General features: G+C 40.8%; 1 protein-coding gene across 1 annotated transcript in view; it reads right to left on the bottom strand.

Moving 5' to 3' along the window:
* ST8SIA2 (ST8 alpha-N-acetyl-neuraminide alpha-2,8-sialyltransferase 2) overlaps nucleotides 1–13,170 on the bottom strand; it is an 89,807-nt gene that overhangs the window by 24,234 nt on the left and 52,403 nt on the right. The window contains exons 3-4 of the mRNA XM_027851389.1: nucleotides 11,707–11,835; nucleotides 6,217–6,474 (exon numbers count right to left, since the gene is read on the bottom strand). Coding sequence (XP_027707190.1) covers nucleotides 6,217–6,474; nucleotides 11,707–11,835 — 387 coding nt within the window. The remainder of the gene's footprint in view (nucleotides 1–6,216; nucleotides 6,475–11,706; nucleotides 11,836–13,170) is intronic.

Below are 13,170 nucleotides of genomic sequence, written 5' to 3'. Positions count from 1 at the left end.
GATTGTTATCACAACAAGATCAACCTGTTGAACATGGGTGTTATATGTATCATTGAGCATGTATGCCAATGAAGTCAATGACAGAAAGGTCCCACACATACCTAAATAATTATAGTCTCACTTTTTGCACTGGTAATAATCTGGAAACAGAGGCCTTTCACACTGATTGGGGAAGGCAGAATAAAATATAGTGTAATGTACAGAATTAGAATTGCACCAAAAGGAATGACAAATTTGAGGAACTAAGAGAAATATGGGAAGACTTATATGAATTGATGCACAGTGAAACAATCAGAACCAGAAGATAAGTTATGACTACACTAATAATAATGAAGACAAAACCAAAAGATAACAGAACATAGTTCAAATGCAATGATCCATTTTGGTCCTGGAGACCGAAATAAGAATAAACTCACTTTCAGTAGAAAGGCAATGAATCAGAGGTGTGAAATGTTATACATCTGTCCATCAGCTGCTTTATCAATAGGTTTGTTTCCTTTTTAAAAAAAATTATAAGAGTAGAAAATATGGGTGATATTTATAGGAAATGAAATTGGTATAAAAATAAATATTCATTAATAAAATATTTTTAAAAAGAATATTCAACACTTAAAGAATGCTCAAATCTGGAGATGACTTATGAATGAATGAGATGGGACTACACTATGATTTCACTGGTATAGGAGATTCTCTCTACTAATGCAGGTTAGCACATAATTTGCAATAAATAGGGCAAACTTAGAGTCCTAGAGAGTTGCTGTGGTGGGATGGGGGGAGTAGGGGTGGGGGAAGAAGTCGGAGGGGTGGTGGGACTGAAACTTTAAATAATTTGCCCAGGATAATAGCCATTATATCTGAGAGGCAAGTCTTAAATCTAGACTCACTTTCACTGCCCTATGCCACACAGTTTCTCATAAATATTTTAAATAGCCAGGTGGCACAATGGATAGAGCACTGGACCTGGATTCTGAAAGACCCTCTGACATTTCTTGATTTTGTTTTTACCTTTATTTTACCCACCTATTATAGTTGCCCCATATCCTGAATAGAACTACTCCCACTACTGACGTCCCTGGCTTTAAGTCCCAACTAAAATCTCACCTTCTACAGGAAGCCTTCCCTAACCCCTATTAATGCCAGTGCCTTTCCTTTGTTAATTTCCTTTGTTAATTTATCCTGTATATAGCTTGCTTTGTATATATTTATTAGTATGTTGTCTCCCTAATTTGATAATAGGTTCCTTCAGGGTAGGGACTGTCTTTTGCCTCATTTTGTATCCCCAGAGCTTAGCACAGTGCTTGGCACATAGAAGGTACTTAATAAATGATTATTGATTGAACATAATATGGACATGAGATTAAGGAAAGGCCAACAAGAACTAGTTGAGAACAATATTAATACTTAGCACAGTATTTTGCCCATAGTATGTGCTTAATAAATAGCAAGTAGGGAGAAAATCACCCACTTGTGGGCTCCTATGTGGTGGTGCCATTCTTGCCATAGTGGGCCAAAGAGCTCAAAGGCGAACTTTTATCCCTGAAAAATCTCTCCTCCCAGTAAGGACTCTTCAGTGGTACTGGAATTTGGATGGATCAGAATAGTCCTATAGGAACAGCAAGGGCCTAACAAAAATTCAGCCGACTGTGTGACTCTAGCCAAACTATTTCATACTTCTGAACCTCAGTTTCCTCATCTGTAAAATGGGGATACCAGTACCCTCTTTACAATCTCACAGAGTTGTTGGGAGGTAATTGCTTTGTAAATGGTGAGTTGCTAAGTAAACAAGAGCTGCTATTAGGATCATTTATTTCTGCTTCTCTATTAGTGTGGGATTTTGATCTATTAAGTGCCTCTAGTCAGGTGGCAAAGGAATGAGGGGAATGAAGCAATGCAAAATGATCGACCTCACCTTGTTGGTTGGGAGATCGGTTTAGCCTTTTTTTAATCCAAGGGCAGAAGTCATACAGTTGTCATCCTTGTGTCTCTTACAATGGCTGGGATGTCTCCATAATAGACTTGCAGACCTCTGAGCACACACATAAATCAGCCCTGGATGCACACAAATCCATGTGCACCTGCTAGGCATGGACTTTAAAGATAAAAGATTGGCTTTCTCTTTGAGCAGTACACTGGGATCTGGAGTCCTTTCCTGTCTAAGTACTTACACACACACTCCCTCACCCACACCCACAACCTACCCACATATACACCTCTCATACACACACACACATACACACACCTTTCATACATACACACATACACACCTCTCATACATACACACACACACACACACTCACACACACCCCCTCTTACACACACACATTATCCCCTAAGAACATATTTGTATTGTAGTGTGTTTAGAAGCTGTCTCCTCTACCCCCCAATCCCTCTGTCATATTGTCTCTCCTGTATATCCTCATTGTATGAACACTATACAATGTTAATAATCAATAGATATTAAAAAGAAATTATGTTTGAATGTGTGAAGTAGAAATATAGCATGTATACATGTACCGCAGTCTCTGTGTATCAAAGTTAGTGATAGCTTTTCATTAGACTTTAGGTTTCCTGACTTTCCAGGGTTCTTATCACTAGACCACACTGCCTTTCATGCGCATGCATGTGGATGAAGAACGGTGAGACCATGGGTGACCTGGAAAGGGGACTAGTCTCGACCAGGGTTTGCAATTTGGGTGCAAGCTTTGTTAATACTTATGAATTATTAAAATGAAATTATGTGTGTGTGTGAAGTGGAACTATGGTGTCTACACAGGTACTGCAGCCTCTGTGTTCCATGGGAACTGTTGCTGGATGGTTCTTTGTCACATCTGACTGTATTGGGTGAGGTATTGAATACTACAAGGAACACCGGACAACTATCCAAAGGCATGGGTTTGAGTCCTGCCAATTACTAGTGAGTCAATTCTCCTTTCTCAACCTCAGTTTCCTCAGCTGAAAAACAAGGATTATAATACCTGCACTCTGTAAATCTACACGTGCGACACCAAAGTAATAACTATTATTGTTGGCGGCATCACAGCTCTGGAACTAGAAGGGGCCTTAAAAGTCATCTAGTCCAGCCCCCTTATTTTATACTGAGAAAAATGAGGTCTAGAGAAGCCCGGCGACTCATCTAATATAACATGACTAGCAGGAAACGGTGGATCGAGCATTCAAACTAGGGTAACTCTAACTCTCAGACCAGCGTTGCTCCTGTTACATTGTCCTTGGCTTACCTGCTATTTCAATGCTAATTCCTGTTCCAGCTGTTTCCCTCCATTTTAATTTAGCTAAATCAATCAATTAATAAGTATTTATTAAGCGCCTACTCTGTGCCTTTGCTGTGCCAGACACTGGACATACAGCGCTGAAAATGAAATAGCCCCTCTTCTCTGTTGGGGGAGATGGATGTACAAATAAACATGTAAAAATCTATGCAAAATAAATTCAGATAATTTTGGGAGGGAGGAATCCAAGGGTTGGGGGGGATCAGGAAAGGTGCTGGGTAGAAGGTGATGCTTTGAGCTGAGTTTTAAAGAGAACAAGAGATTCTAAGAAGTGGGGGTGGGGTGGGGAGAAGGGTGTACATTCCAAGAGTGAAGGACAGACAGTGCAAAGGTATGGAGATGGGGACGTGAGGAGCAGCAAAAAGGTCAATTTGACTGGACTGGGAAGGGCATATTATAAAGGAAGTCTAGAGAGGTAGGATGGTATCGGGTCATTTTGAAAGGCTTTAAATGGCAAGGAGAGGAGTTTATATTTGCTCCTAGAGTCAAACGGGGGTCCAGTGGAATTTATAGAGCAGGGGATTGACATAAATTTTAGGAAAATCACTATGGCAGCTATGTGGAATTGACATAACTTGATTTATTAGAAATCTTAAATCCCCCCTTTTATTCTCCTAGCTTTCTGCCATTTTCTGCTGGGCACTCTGCAAGATATATCAAGTCATGATCAAGAGAACATTGATTTTAATCGTCATAAAATGCAAGCTCTTAGAGTTCAGTGACTTTGTTTTGAGTTTTGTTTATATCTCTCTAGTACCTGGCACAGGCTCTTAATAAATGCTTGTAAGCAGCCAGGTGACATAGTAGATAGAACACTGGATCTGGAGTCAGAAGACTTGAGTTCAAATCTAATCTCAGACTAGTTGTGTGACTCTGGGAAAGATCCTGTCTCTTTCAGTTCTCCCATCTGTAAAAATGGGGATGATAATAGCACTTACCTCCCAGGGTTGCTGTGAGGAGCAAACGAGATAATATTTGTAAAGTGCTTAGCACTGTGTCTGGCCCATAATGGGAACTTAATAAACGCTTTTTAAAAATTTCATCGGAAATTATATAGGCTATATAATTATATAATCATATTATATAAATATGATTCAGGCTCAATATTTCCCCAAACTCATCAAACCCTTGAAAGACAATTTTTTTTCTTTCCATATCCCGAAATTGAAATCTCAATATGGCAGTATTGAGACAGGAATGGGGACTCTCTAGGCCTAGGAAATCTGAGATGGCCCCAAGGAAATTTTCCATGGGAGGTGACTTGTGCAGAATGAAACATCCAGAATTTCCATGACCTTGTTCCATCTGGGGAATAACATGGACACCTGTCCCTACAGTGTCTCTAAGGCACCAGGACGGATGTTCTATTTTGAGTGAGATGACTATTTTCAAATGCCCATGCTGGTGAAATATGGGAGGAAGGGGTTGAGGGGAAAGGATGTAGGATTTCTGCCTATTGCCTTCCCTGGCTTCCTTTAAGTCCCAACTAAAATCCCGTCTTCTACAGGAAGCTTTTTCCAACCTCTCTTAATTTTGGTGCCTAGAATTCTGGGCATCAAGGTGGCATAGTGGATAGAGTACTGGGCCTGGAGTCAGAAGACCCGAGTTCAAATTTGACCTCAGATAGTTACTAGCTGTGTGACCCTAAGCAAGTCACTTAACCTCTATTTACATCAGTTTTCTCCACTGTAAGAGTGAAAAAACAATAGCACCTTCCTTGAAGGATTGCTGTGAGGATCAAATGAGGCAATATTTGTAAAGCACTTAGCACAGTGCCTGGCACACAGTAAGTGCTACATAGATGCTTATTCCTTTCCGTTCCCCAGTGTCTTGTCTCTCTTAATTATTTCTTATTTATCCCGAGTATAGTATTTGCTTACTCATTGTCTCCGCCATTAGATTGTGAGCTCCTTGAGGGTAAAAACTGTCTTTTGCCTCTTTTTGTATCCTCAGAGCATTGTACGGTACCTGGCACATAGAAGATACTTAGTAAATATTTATTGACTGGTTGCAGGGTCAAAATCCTCATACTCAATTTTGCTCAAATAGGTAAACTGAGAGATAACATATTACATGGAAAAAACTCTTACGACTTGGAGCTACAGGACCTGAGTGTGAATCCCGGCTCTACCACTTAATGTGTGACCTTAGCTGTCACTTAGATTCACTGTGCCTTAATTTCTTCATCTGTAAAATGAAGGGGTTGAACTAGTTGACTCCATGTCTCATTCTAGTTCTAAATCTACAGTCCTACGATCTTAGGCAGAAGAGAAAGGACCAGCCTAAAAGTCAAGAGAAACTGGGTTGAAGACCTGTCTTTGAATGGACCCCAGGCTGTGTGACCGTGGATAAGTTATTTAACATCTCAGTTCTCTATGTAACTCTCTTAGACTATTAGTTACAACTAAATTGTCACTAGCAGAGGGATTTTCATGCCATGAACTCTCTATACCTAAGAAATCACAGATTCTGGCACAAATGTAACTTCTGCAAGTAATATAGAGTGCACTGCATTTTATATCATTCCAATGCTTTGAAATCCTTATGTACATTGCTCCACAGGAGGACAGCCTCAGTTTTCTCATCTGTAAAATGAGGTTCGGCTTGCTGGTCTCTACATTTCCTTTAAATCTAACTCTATGAGCCCATGATCTATTCTCTATTTATCTTGTATGTTCATAGATGTTGGCTCCCCTATTAGAATAGGATTTCCTTGAGGGCAGGGACATCACAATTTAGCCTTCCTTTCATATTCCCAGTGCTCAGTACAATGCCTGGCACATAAAAAGTGCTTAATAAATATTGACAGACGGACAGATGGACTGATTAAACCAAGAGTTATCAGTTCTATTTCTACTCTACTCATCTGACAACTCTTGGTCTATCTGCCAGGCCAGCTTCAAGTGTGACTTACCCTTCGGGGAATTACCTTATAACAAAGCTGTGAGTGTCTATCTCCCGCCCACAGCCACTGTTCAGCAGAATCCCGGAGTTGCCCACGATGGCACAGGTCCTGAAGTGTTTGTTCTTCAGGGGAGAAGTTCTGGGCAGGAGTTCATACAAGTTCTGAGACACATTCATGGTGCTAGCTCGGTCAAAGATATAGTGGATGATGTCTCCAGGCTTCAGGGTCCCCTTGAGCACTGATATGTCTTTTTCGGCATCTAGGAACTTCAAGATTTGCTTCCTGGAAAAACAAAGCCACATATGTAAGTGACAGAAAAGGGTCTCCTTCTTTCATCCCATCTCCCTAATGTAGCCCTCTCTTGCTGACTGTTCTCTCAGTGCTGCATTTTCTCTTCCTTCCCACCCTCTCCCCCCTCCCCATTATGTACCTACCCCTTTTTTGTCTGATAACCAGCCATTCTTCAGCAAACAAGGTAGGCAGCTGCATGCTAACCCCTTGGAGGTAATCTTGGCTAATGGGTTTGGGGCAGAGGTTGACTACCTACAGCAGGTGTGCTAAAGATGACCCAAGGACCAATTTTCTTTGGCAGGTGGGCTGTCTGCCACAGTTGGGCCCTTACTCTGACACCTATGGCAGATGTGACAGCTGCCACTTGTTTTAAGAGCTGGAGACTCAAATTTCCTTCTCCAATCTAGAGAGGAAGCTGCCAAGTCAGTGTGCCCCTCTAGCTCACTAGAATTGATTAGGTTGGAACCTTGGCACACTACTCTTAAAAAAAGAAGGCAGATCCTTGAGTTATCCTATGCTCGGGCATCTTTGACAAGGAGTGACACTGGGTAGGGTCCTGATTATAAGACTAGGAAGTCAGAGTTCAATTCTTCTTTGCCTTCTAATTAGCATGTATCTTTTGTTTTATCCCAATCCCTTCTGTGGTAAATTGGAAGGGAACATTGACTGGACAGCTTCTTCTCCAGATTGGGGAGGAAAGTGTGCTGCTAAATTCTTGTATCTACCTCAGATGTCAACTGGTCAACTTGCACAATGGCCTGTGGAGGCACCTTGTACTTTTTTGAAAATTTCAAGGACTTGCCATCAAAAGAAACTGCACAGTCAACTTTTAGAGGTTACTTGATGCGCCTCTCTATTCTATAATATTTCAGTGGTTTTTACAAATAAATATGTTTTGGTTCATGGTCGAAAAGGTCTAGGTGTTGTTTTTATTGTTTGGAGCAATCCTCCTACTTTTTTTTTTCTAGGCTTCAATGAAGGGGTTGGATTTCAGGGTTTCTTAAACTTTTTCCACTCATGACCCCTTCAGTGCTTCTTAAACTGTGGGTCGTACCCATAGGAGATGACCTCTAGGTCTCTTCCAGATCTGTAGTCCATGAGATTCAACAAATGATCCAATGACTATTAACTAGGTTTGGGGTTGTCTTCAATTCTATTCCATTCAAAAACAATTTTTTAGGCACCTACTATGCAGAAGGTAACATGGTAGGTACTGGGGATAGAAAGACAGAATGAAAAACGGTGGTCGCCCTCAAGATTATATTTATTAGGGGGATACAACACGTAGAAGACGATTTGAGGATGGAGAAAACACTAATAATTAGGAGGATTAGGGAAGGCTTCCTGTCGGAGATGTCACCCAGGTTGAACCTTGAAGGAAGCTTAGGATTCTAAGTATAGGTAAGGAAGGAATGCATTCTAGGCACAGGTGACATGCTATGCAAAAGCTGGGGGTGGGAGATAGCACGCTGAGTCTGGAAACAGAAAGTTGGCCAGTCTGGCTAGAAAGTAATATGACCCATAGCTTTTGGGAAAAGATAGAACCTGCTATCTGGTTGGTTTCTCTTAGGATCATGAGATCATATTTTTAAGACTTCACCTTAAAGGATTCAACAAAGACACCTTTACAATATAATAGAGTATGAGCAGAGAGGAATTGTTTGTATTAGAGATGGCTACATGAAATGGCCTAAGTTCATATAGGAGCAGCTAGGTGGCACAGTAAATACAGTCTGAAGCTAGGAAGACCTGAGTTTAAATCCTGCCTCAGATACTTCCTAGCTGTTTGCAAATTATTTTTGCCTCAGTTTTCTCATGTGTAAAATGGGAATGATAGTAGCACTTATTTCCCAGGGTTGTTGTGAGGATCAAATGAAATAATGTTTTTAAAGTGCTTAGCAAAGTGCCTGAAACATAATAGTTGGACATAAATGTTAACTGTTGTTAACTCAGGAGAAGCTGAATACCTTTGAATGAAATAAACAAAAAAAAAAAAAAGAGAGAGAGAGAGAGATTTCATTGTTATAGAGCTCATTTCATTATAAGATCTCTAAGCACCTTGTGGATATGAACAACTACTCAATATCATCAGCCAGATTTTTTTACTTTATTTTTTTAAAAAAATTTTACTTTGATTTTTCAAGAATCAATGAATTTATTTGTGGCAATTCTTCCTCTACTAATGAAGGCTGTAATCCCTCAGTAGAAGAGTTCATGAATTACTACGGTTGAGAACATTTATCACCTGGTGGCCAACCTTCTGGTGATGAGCCTTTCCAAGCCTAGCTGGCCTGACCCTTAGATGACAGATGTACATTCTATCACTGGACTCAAGCTTGACACCTTGCCAGCTTGGTAGGATCTGCCAGAATTCATGTGCTGATGCCATCGTCCTCGAGAAACCTGGGTCACCTCCATGTCCCAAGGATGCATCAGAGTTAGGACTGCAGAATGAAGACTTGGCCAGGAGACAGAGGACTTAGATTGAAATCTTGCCTCTGTAACTTACCAGTTTTGTGACTTTGGGCAAATCACTTAACCTCTATTCGACTCAGTTTTCTCATATGTAAAATTAGGGACTTAGGCTAAATGGCCTATGAGTCCCTTCCAGTTCTAAATCTGTGATCCTATGATCTCTGCTGTGCAGATAGGAAAAACGATGCCTGAGAGGCATAAAGCTTTCAGTTGACCCTGGATTCTTGCAGGCCAGGCCAATGGGAGCCCTGATATTTAGTAGGGCAAGGGAAGCCTGGAAGGGATACCACCCCCTCTCCTCTTCCATTGATTCTATTTCTTAATTAATGAAGGAGAATTTTCTCTAACACACAGAGAAATCTTGCACTTAATAATTTGTACTCGATGGAAAATGGAAGCATTGTTGTTATTTACTGGTGCTTACCAAGGATTATGTAACTCAACTAAGCACTAATTTGTTTGGGAAATGGCTAAGAACCTTGCAATTACCACCCCCAAAGTATTTAAAAGCATAGAGAACCCCCAGAAAGCCCACAAATAAAGACCTTCATGAGTGAATTAATTTCTAATTAATTACCAGAAATTACTATCAATTATTAAACATTATTTCAAATGACTTGAACAATCTTTTCTTATGAATAATTTCAATGACTAATTGCCTGGATTTGAAAGGATTTGTCCCTCCCCTTGGGTGAAGGCAAATTGTTCATACTGAGGGATCCTCTGGGCTCACAGTTAAGAGCCCTAAGATGGGAAGGGCCAAGCTCCTTGACAACTAATTCATCACAGTTCCCTAGGGTGTGATTCCCTTCTCAGGCCCACGTACCCCAATCTCAGGTCCTTAAGCCAGAGTACCTTCTCTGCTTTGTGCCTTCAGTGGAATGATCAGATTTTTTTTGGCAGTTGATAAAGGGGAATAAAAGGAGGAAACCCAGATGAGGCTGAGCTGGCAAGAGGAGGTACAATTTCACTCACAGTTGGTCTTAATGACAACACAGTGCCTCTTATTAAAGGGATCAGTAATATGGGCCTGCAGCTGTCAGGAAGCTGGAGCTGGGGAGTGCAGAACCAGGGACCTTGCAGGAAGAATTGTTGAAAGGAAAGGTAGGTGGTAGAGAGAGAAATTTACTTCTTCAGATGATTTTTTTGGCTGCTCATTTCTGCTTCTGCTCCCGTTCTACATATCCTCTGGAGATCATGTATTTCTAGAATTTGCTCTTCTCATTCTATCCAAGATCTCTTTATCCCAAAAACCTGAAATCCAAGGCCTGGATGGTAGGACTGCTACTTTTCCCTCATACCTTCCTACAATCTCATTTTCTATTTCAACTCTAATTCAAAGGCCATACTCCAGGTCCTTGCTAGACAAAATTGTGACCTAGGTAAAGTTTTTTATGCTGTCCCCAGATTCCATGTTTGCTACTCTCTTCTACTTTCTGTAGCACCAATTCAATTAAATAAATTATTAAGTATCTATTACATGCAAGGTACCATACTAGGTATTGGGAATATGAAGGTAGATACTACATTGACCCAGCTCTCAAAGGGCTTATAACTGAATAATGCTAGGCTTGATCTCATTGTCTACATACCCTTCTTTCTCCTGAAAACCTGTAATTAGATTCTTTATTCCTATGAACAAGTAAATGACTGCTAAAGACATAAAGCCGCTCTCTAAGGGGTATCATAATAGTGAGCAAAGTCTTAAAGGATAATAATAATAATAATAATGATAAGAATAGCTAACATTTATATGACACTTTACTTTTTTTATAGCTCATTTTGTCCTTTCAACAACCCTCAAAGTTAGGTGCTATTATTATCCCTATTTTACATATGAGGAAATTGTTAAGTGACTTACCCAGGGTCACACAGACAGCATCTTGAGATCAGATCTGAACTCAAGTCCTCCTGACTCCAAGGCCAGCACTTTGTCTGCTGCGCTATCTACTTACCTCCAGCATTAAAGAGTAGAATTTCAGGCAACAGCCAGTAGGAGAGGGAGGATTTGGGGAGGGCCTATGATTCTCATTGAGAACTCAAAGGCAGGTACAAGGCTTGTCCAGTGATCCTGTATACGTATCACAGAGGCAATGCCTTCTTCATCTATGGGTAAGGATAGATAGATAGATCCAGAGTAATCCAATGATGGACTAGGATGAGTTTAAGATGGGGACTTTGCCTTTTTAAAGACATTTATGTTTAAACCATGGCAGATTTTCTACAGCTGTGATTCACACCTCAGCCCCAAATTTGGTGAATCTTCTTGATTTCTTAAAAACCACGAAAACATTATACACCAGAAATTTAGCACAATGCCAATATGGATATACTGAAGAAGGTAGCAGGCTGGCCAAATGGACCTGCCCCTCGATTGGCCTAACTTGGGAGTCACTCCTGCCTGGTGTCCTCAACCAGAGGGCAACAGCTCAAGCTAAGTGGACACCCTTTCTCCTTCCCCCTCCCATGTTGCCCCCTATAACTCACTTCTGTGGAACCTTGAACCTTTCTCACAGCCCATTCTCCTCTTTTGGCTCCTAGTTCTACTATGATACCATACACCTGCTGGGCTGCTAGGCTACAGAGATTCATATTTCTGACTGATCACTTCCAGATGAAGCCTGCCTCAGCAGGAGGTAAACATTTTATTTCTATCTTGACTTCTTTCGATGATAAAGAGAGGCAATTTGCCAGCTTGTGCTGAAGAGGGCCAAATCTGTCTCTTGTCCTATAAGTAATTACCAATACCTGATCTTCAAAGACAGGGTCTGGTTGTGTCTCCATGTGGTTGGGGCTGGCTTAATGTTGTGCTTTGCACTTTCATTACTTCTGTCAGCAACAGCTGGAGACGAAGAGCCATTTATTACAACTTCGACTCTGGGGAGGAAAAAAAAACAACACACCACAAACCAGAAAAAGAGAGACAGGATCTGTTAGCATGCCGATGACATCTCTAATAGTTTTGTTTTTGCTCTGGCATGAATGTAAACTTCAGAAAGGCAAAATTGCTATGATTACCTAGAGGTATGGAAGCTTATGGGTCTTTTACGATGTACACATTATCTCTCCCCTACTCCCACTCCCTTTACTTTCCCTCAGGTACAAACCAAGCACATTCCTTGTTGGTAAAGCTGCCCTTTCTATCGGTGGGCAATGAGTTGGCCACAGAGGGGTTCCCCTTACCCCCTACTCCCTTACCCTCTGTGAAATTTAGCAGTCACTAGTGGAGCTGGGTGCCTCTGTGGTTCAAATTGGAGGAAGAAAAATACATATGCCAGATACTTTAATTCTTAATGAAGCACAGTGCCATATATTTAGAACTGGAAGAGACCTTAGAGGTCCAACCCTCTCATTTTACAGAGGAAAAAATTGAGGAACAGAGGTGACATGATTTACCCAAGGTCTTACAGATAGTAAGTGGCAGAGTCTCACATTGACACCCAGTTCTTCTCACTCTTAATCTAACACTCTTTCCACCACATGACGCTAACTCACCTTGATAGGATGGTTTAAAAACAACAACAAAAAACAAAACAAAACAAAACAAATGACAATGAAAATGTACACCAAAGCTTGTATTGCTTTGGAATTATAGCCAAAGGTAATAGATTTCAGACCTTGGGGCAACAGTGGGGTCAATTGTTTCCACAGGGTGATACATGGTTATGTGTACATTAAATGCTTCTTTTTTCTTCCTTCCTCAAACACCAGGTATTACTGCACTCTCTTAACTTCATACGCTTGTGATCTATGCCAGTGGGTTTCTGAGAAACTAGGTTATAGTTGTATTTATATACAGGATATAATATTCAACCTAGATACTACAGGATGCACGTAGAGAGCATCTGGGTCACGGGAGAGAACTGTTCCTTTGTCTGGGGTGAGGATAGGTAGAATTTTAAGCAGATTTGAGAAGCCAAATTCTTGGCCTTTCAAGAGTCCAAATCAAAGAACTCTTTACTCTGAGGCTTCAAGCCAAGTTCAAAAACATGAAATTCTTTTTTTCCCCCCACAAGGTTTAAGCCCTGTTCTTTTCCTTAGCTTTCTGCAGATGGGCTGAGTAGAAATTCACTTTTGTGTTTTTATTGGTACCAGCTTTTACTTCTTCCCTCGATGGCCCTGGCTCGTTGTCTTGACTTCACCGTCATGTAGGTCTTCCAAAGTTGATGTGGAGAGTGGTGACTAAAATTTGGGCCTCTCCTTTTGGAACTT

This window comes from Vombatus ursinus, unplaced genomic scaffold (assembly GCF_900497805.2).
Source record: "Vombatus ursinus unplaced genomic scaffold, bare-nosed wombat genome assembly UNPS02009205.1, whole genome shotgun sequence".
Classification (NCBI taxonomy): Eukaryota; Metazoa; Chordata; class Mammalia; order Diprotodontia; family Vombatidae; genus Vombatus; species Vombatus ursinus.
The sequence above is the reverse complement of the archived record's forward strand: the minus strand, read 5'-3'. Positions and strand labels throughout refer to the sequence as shown.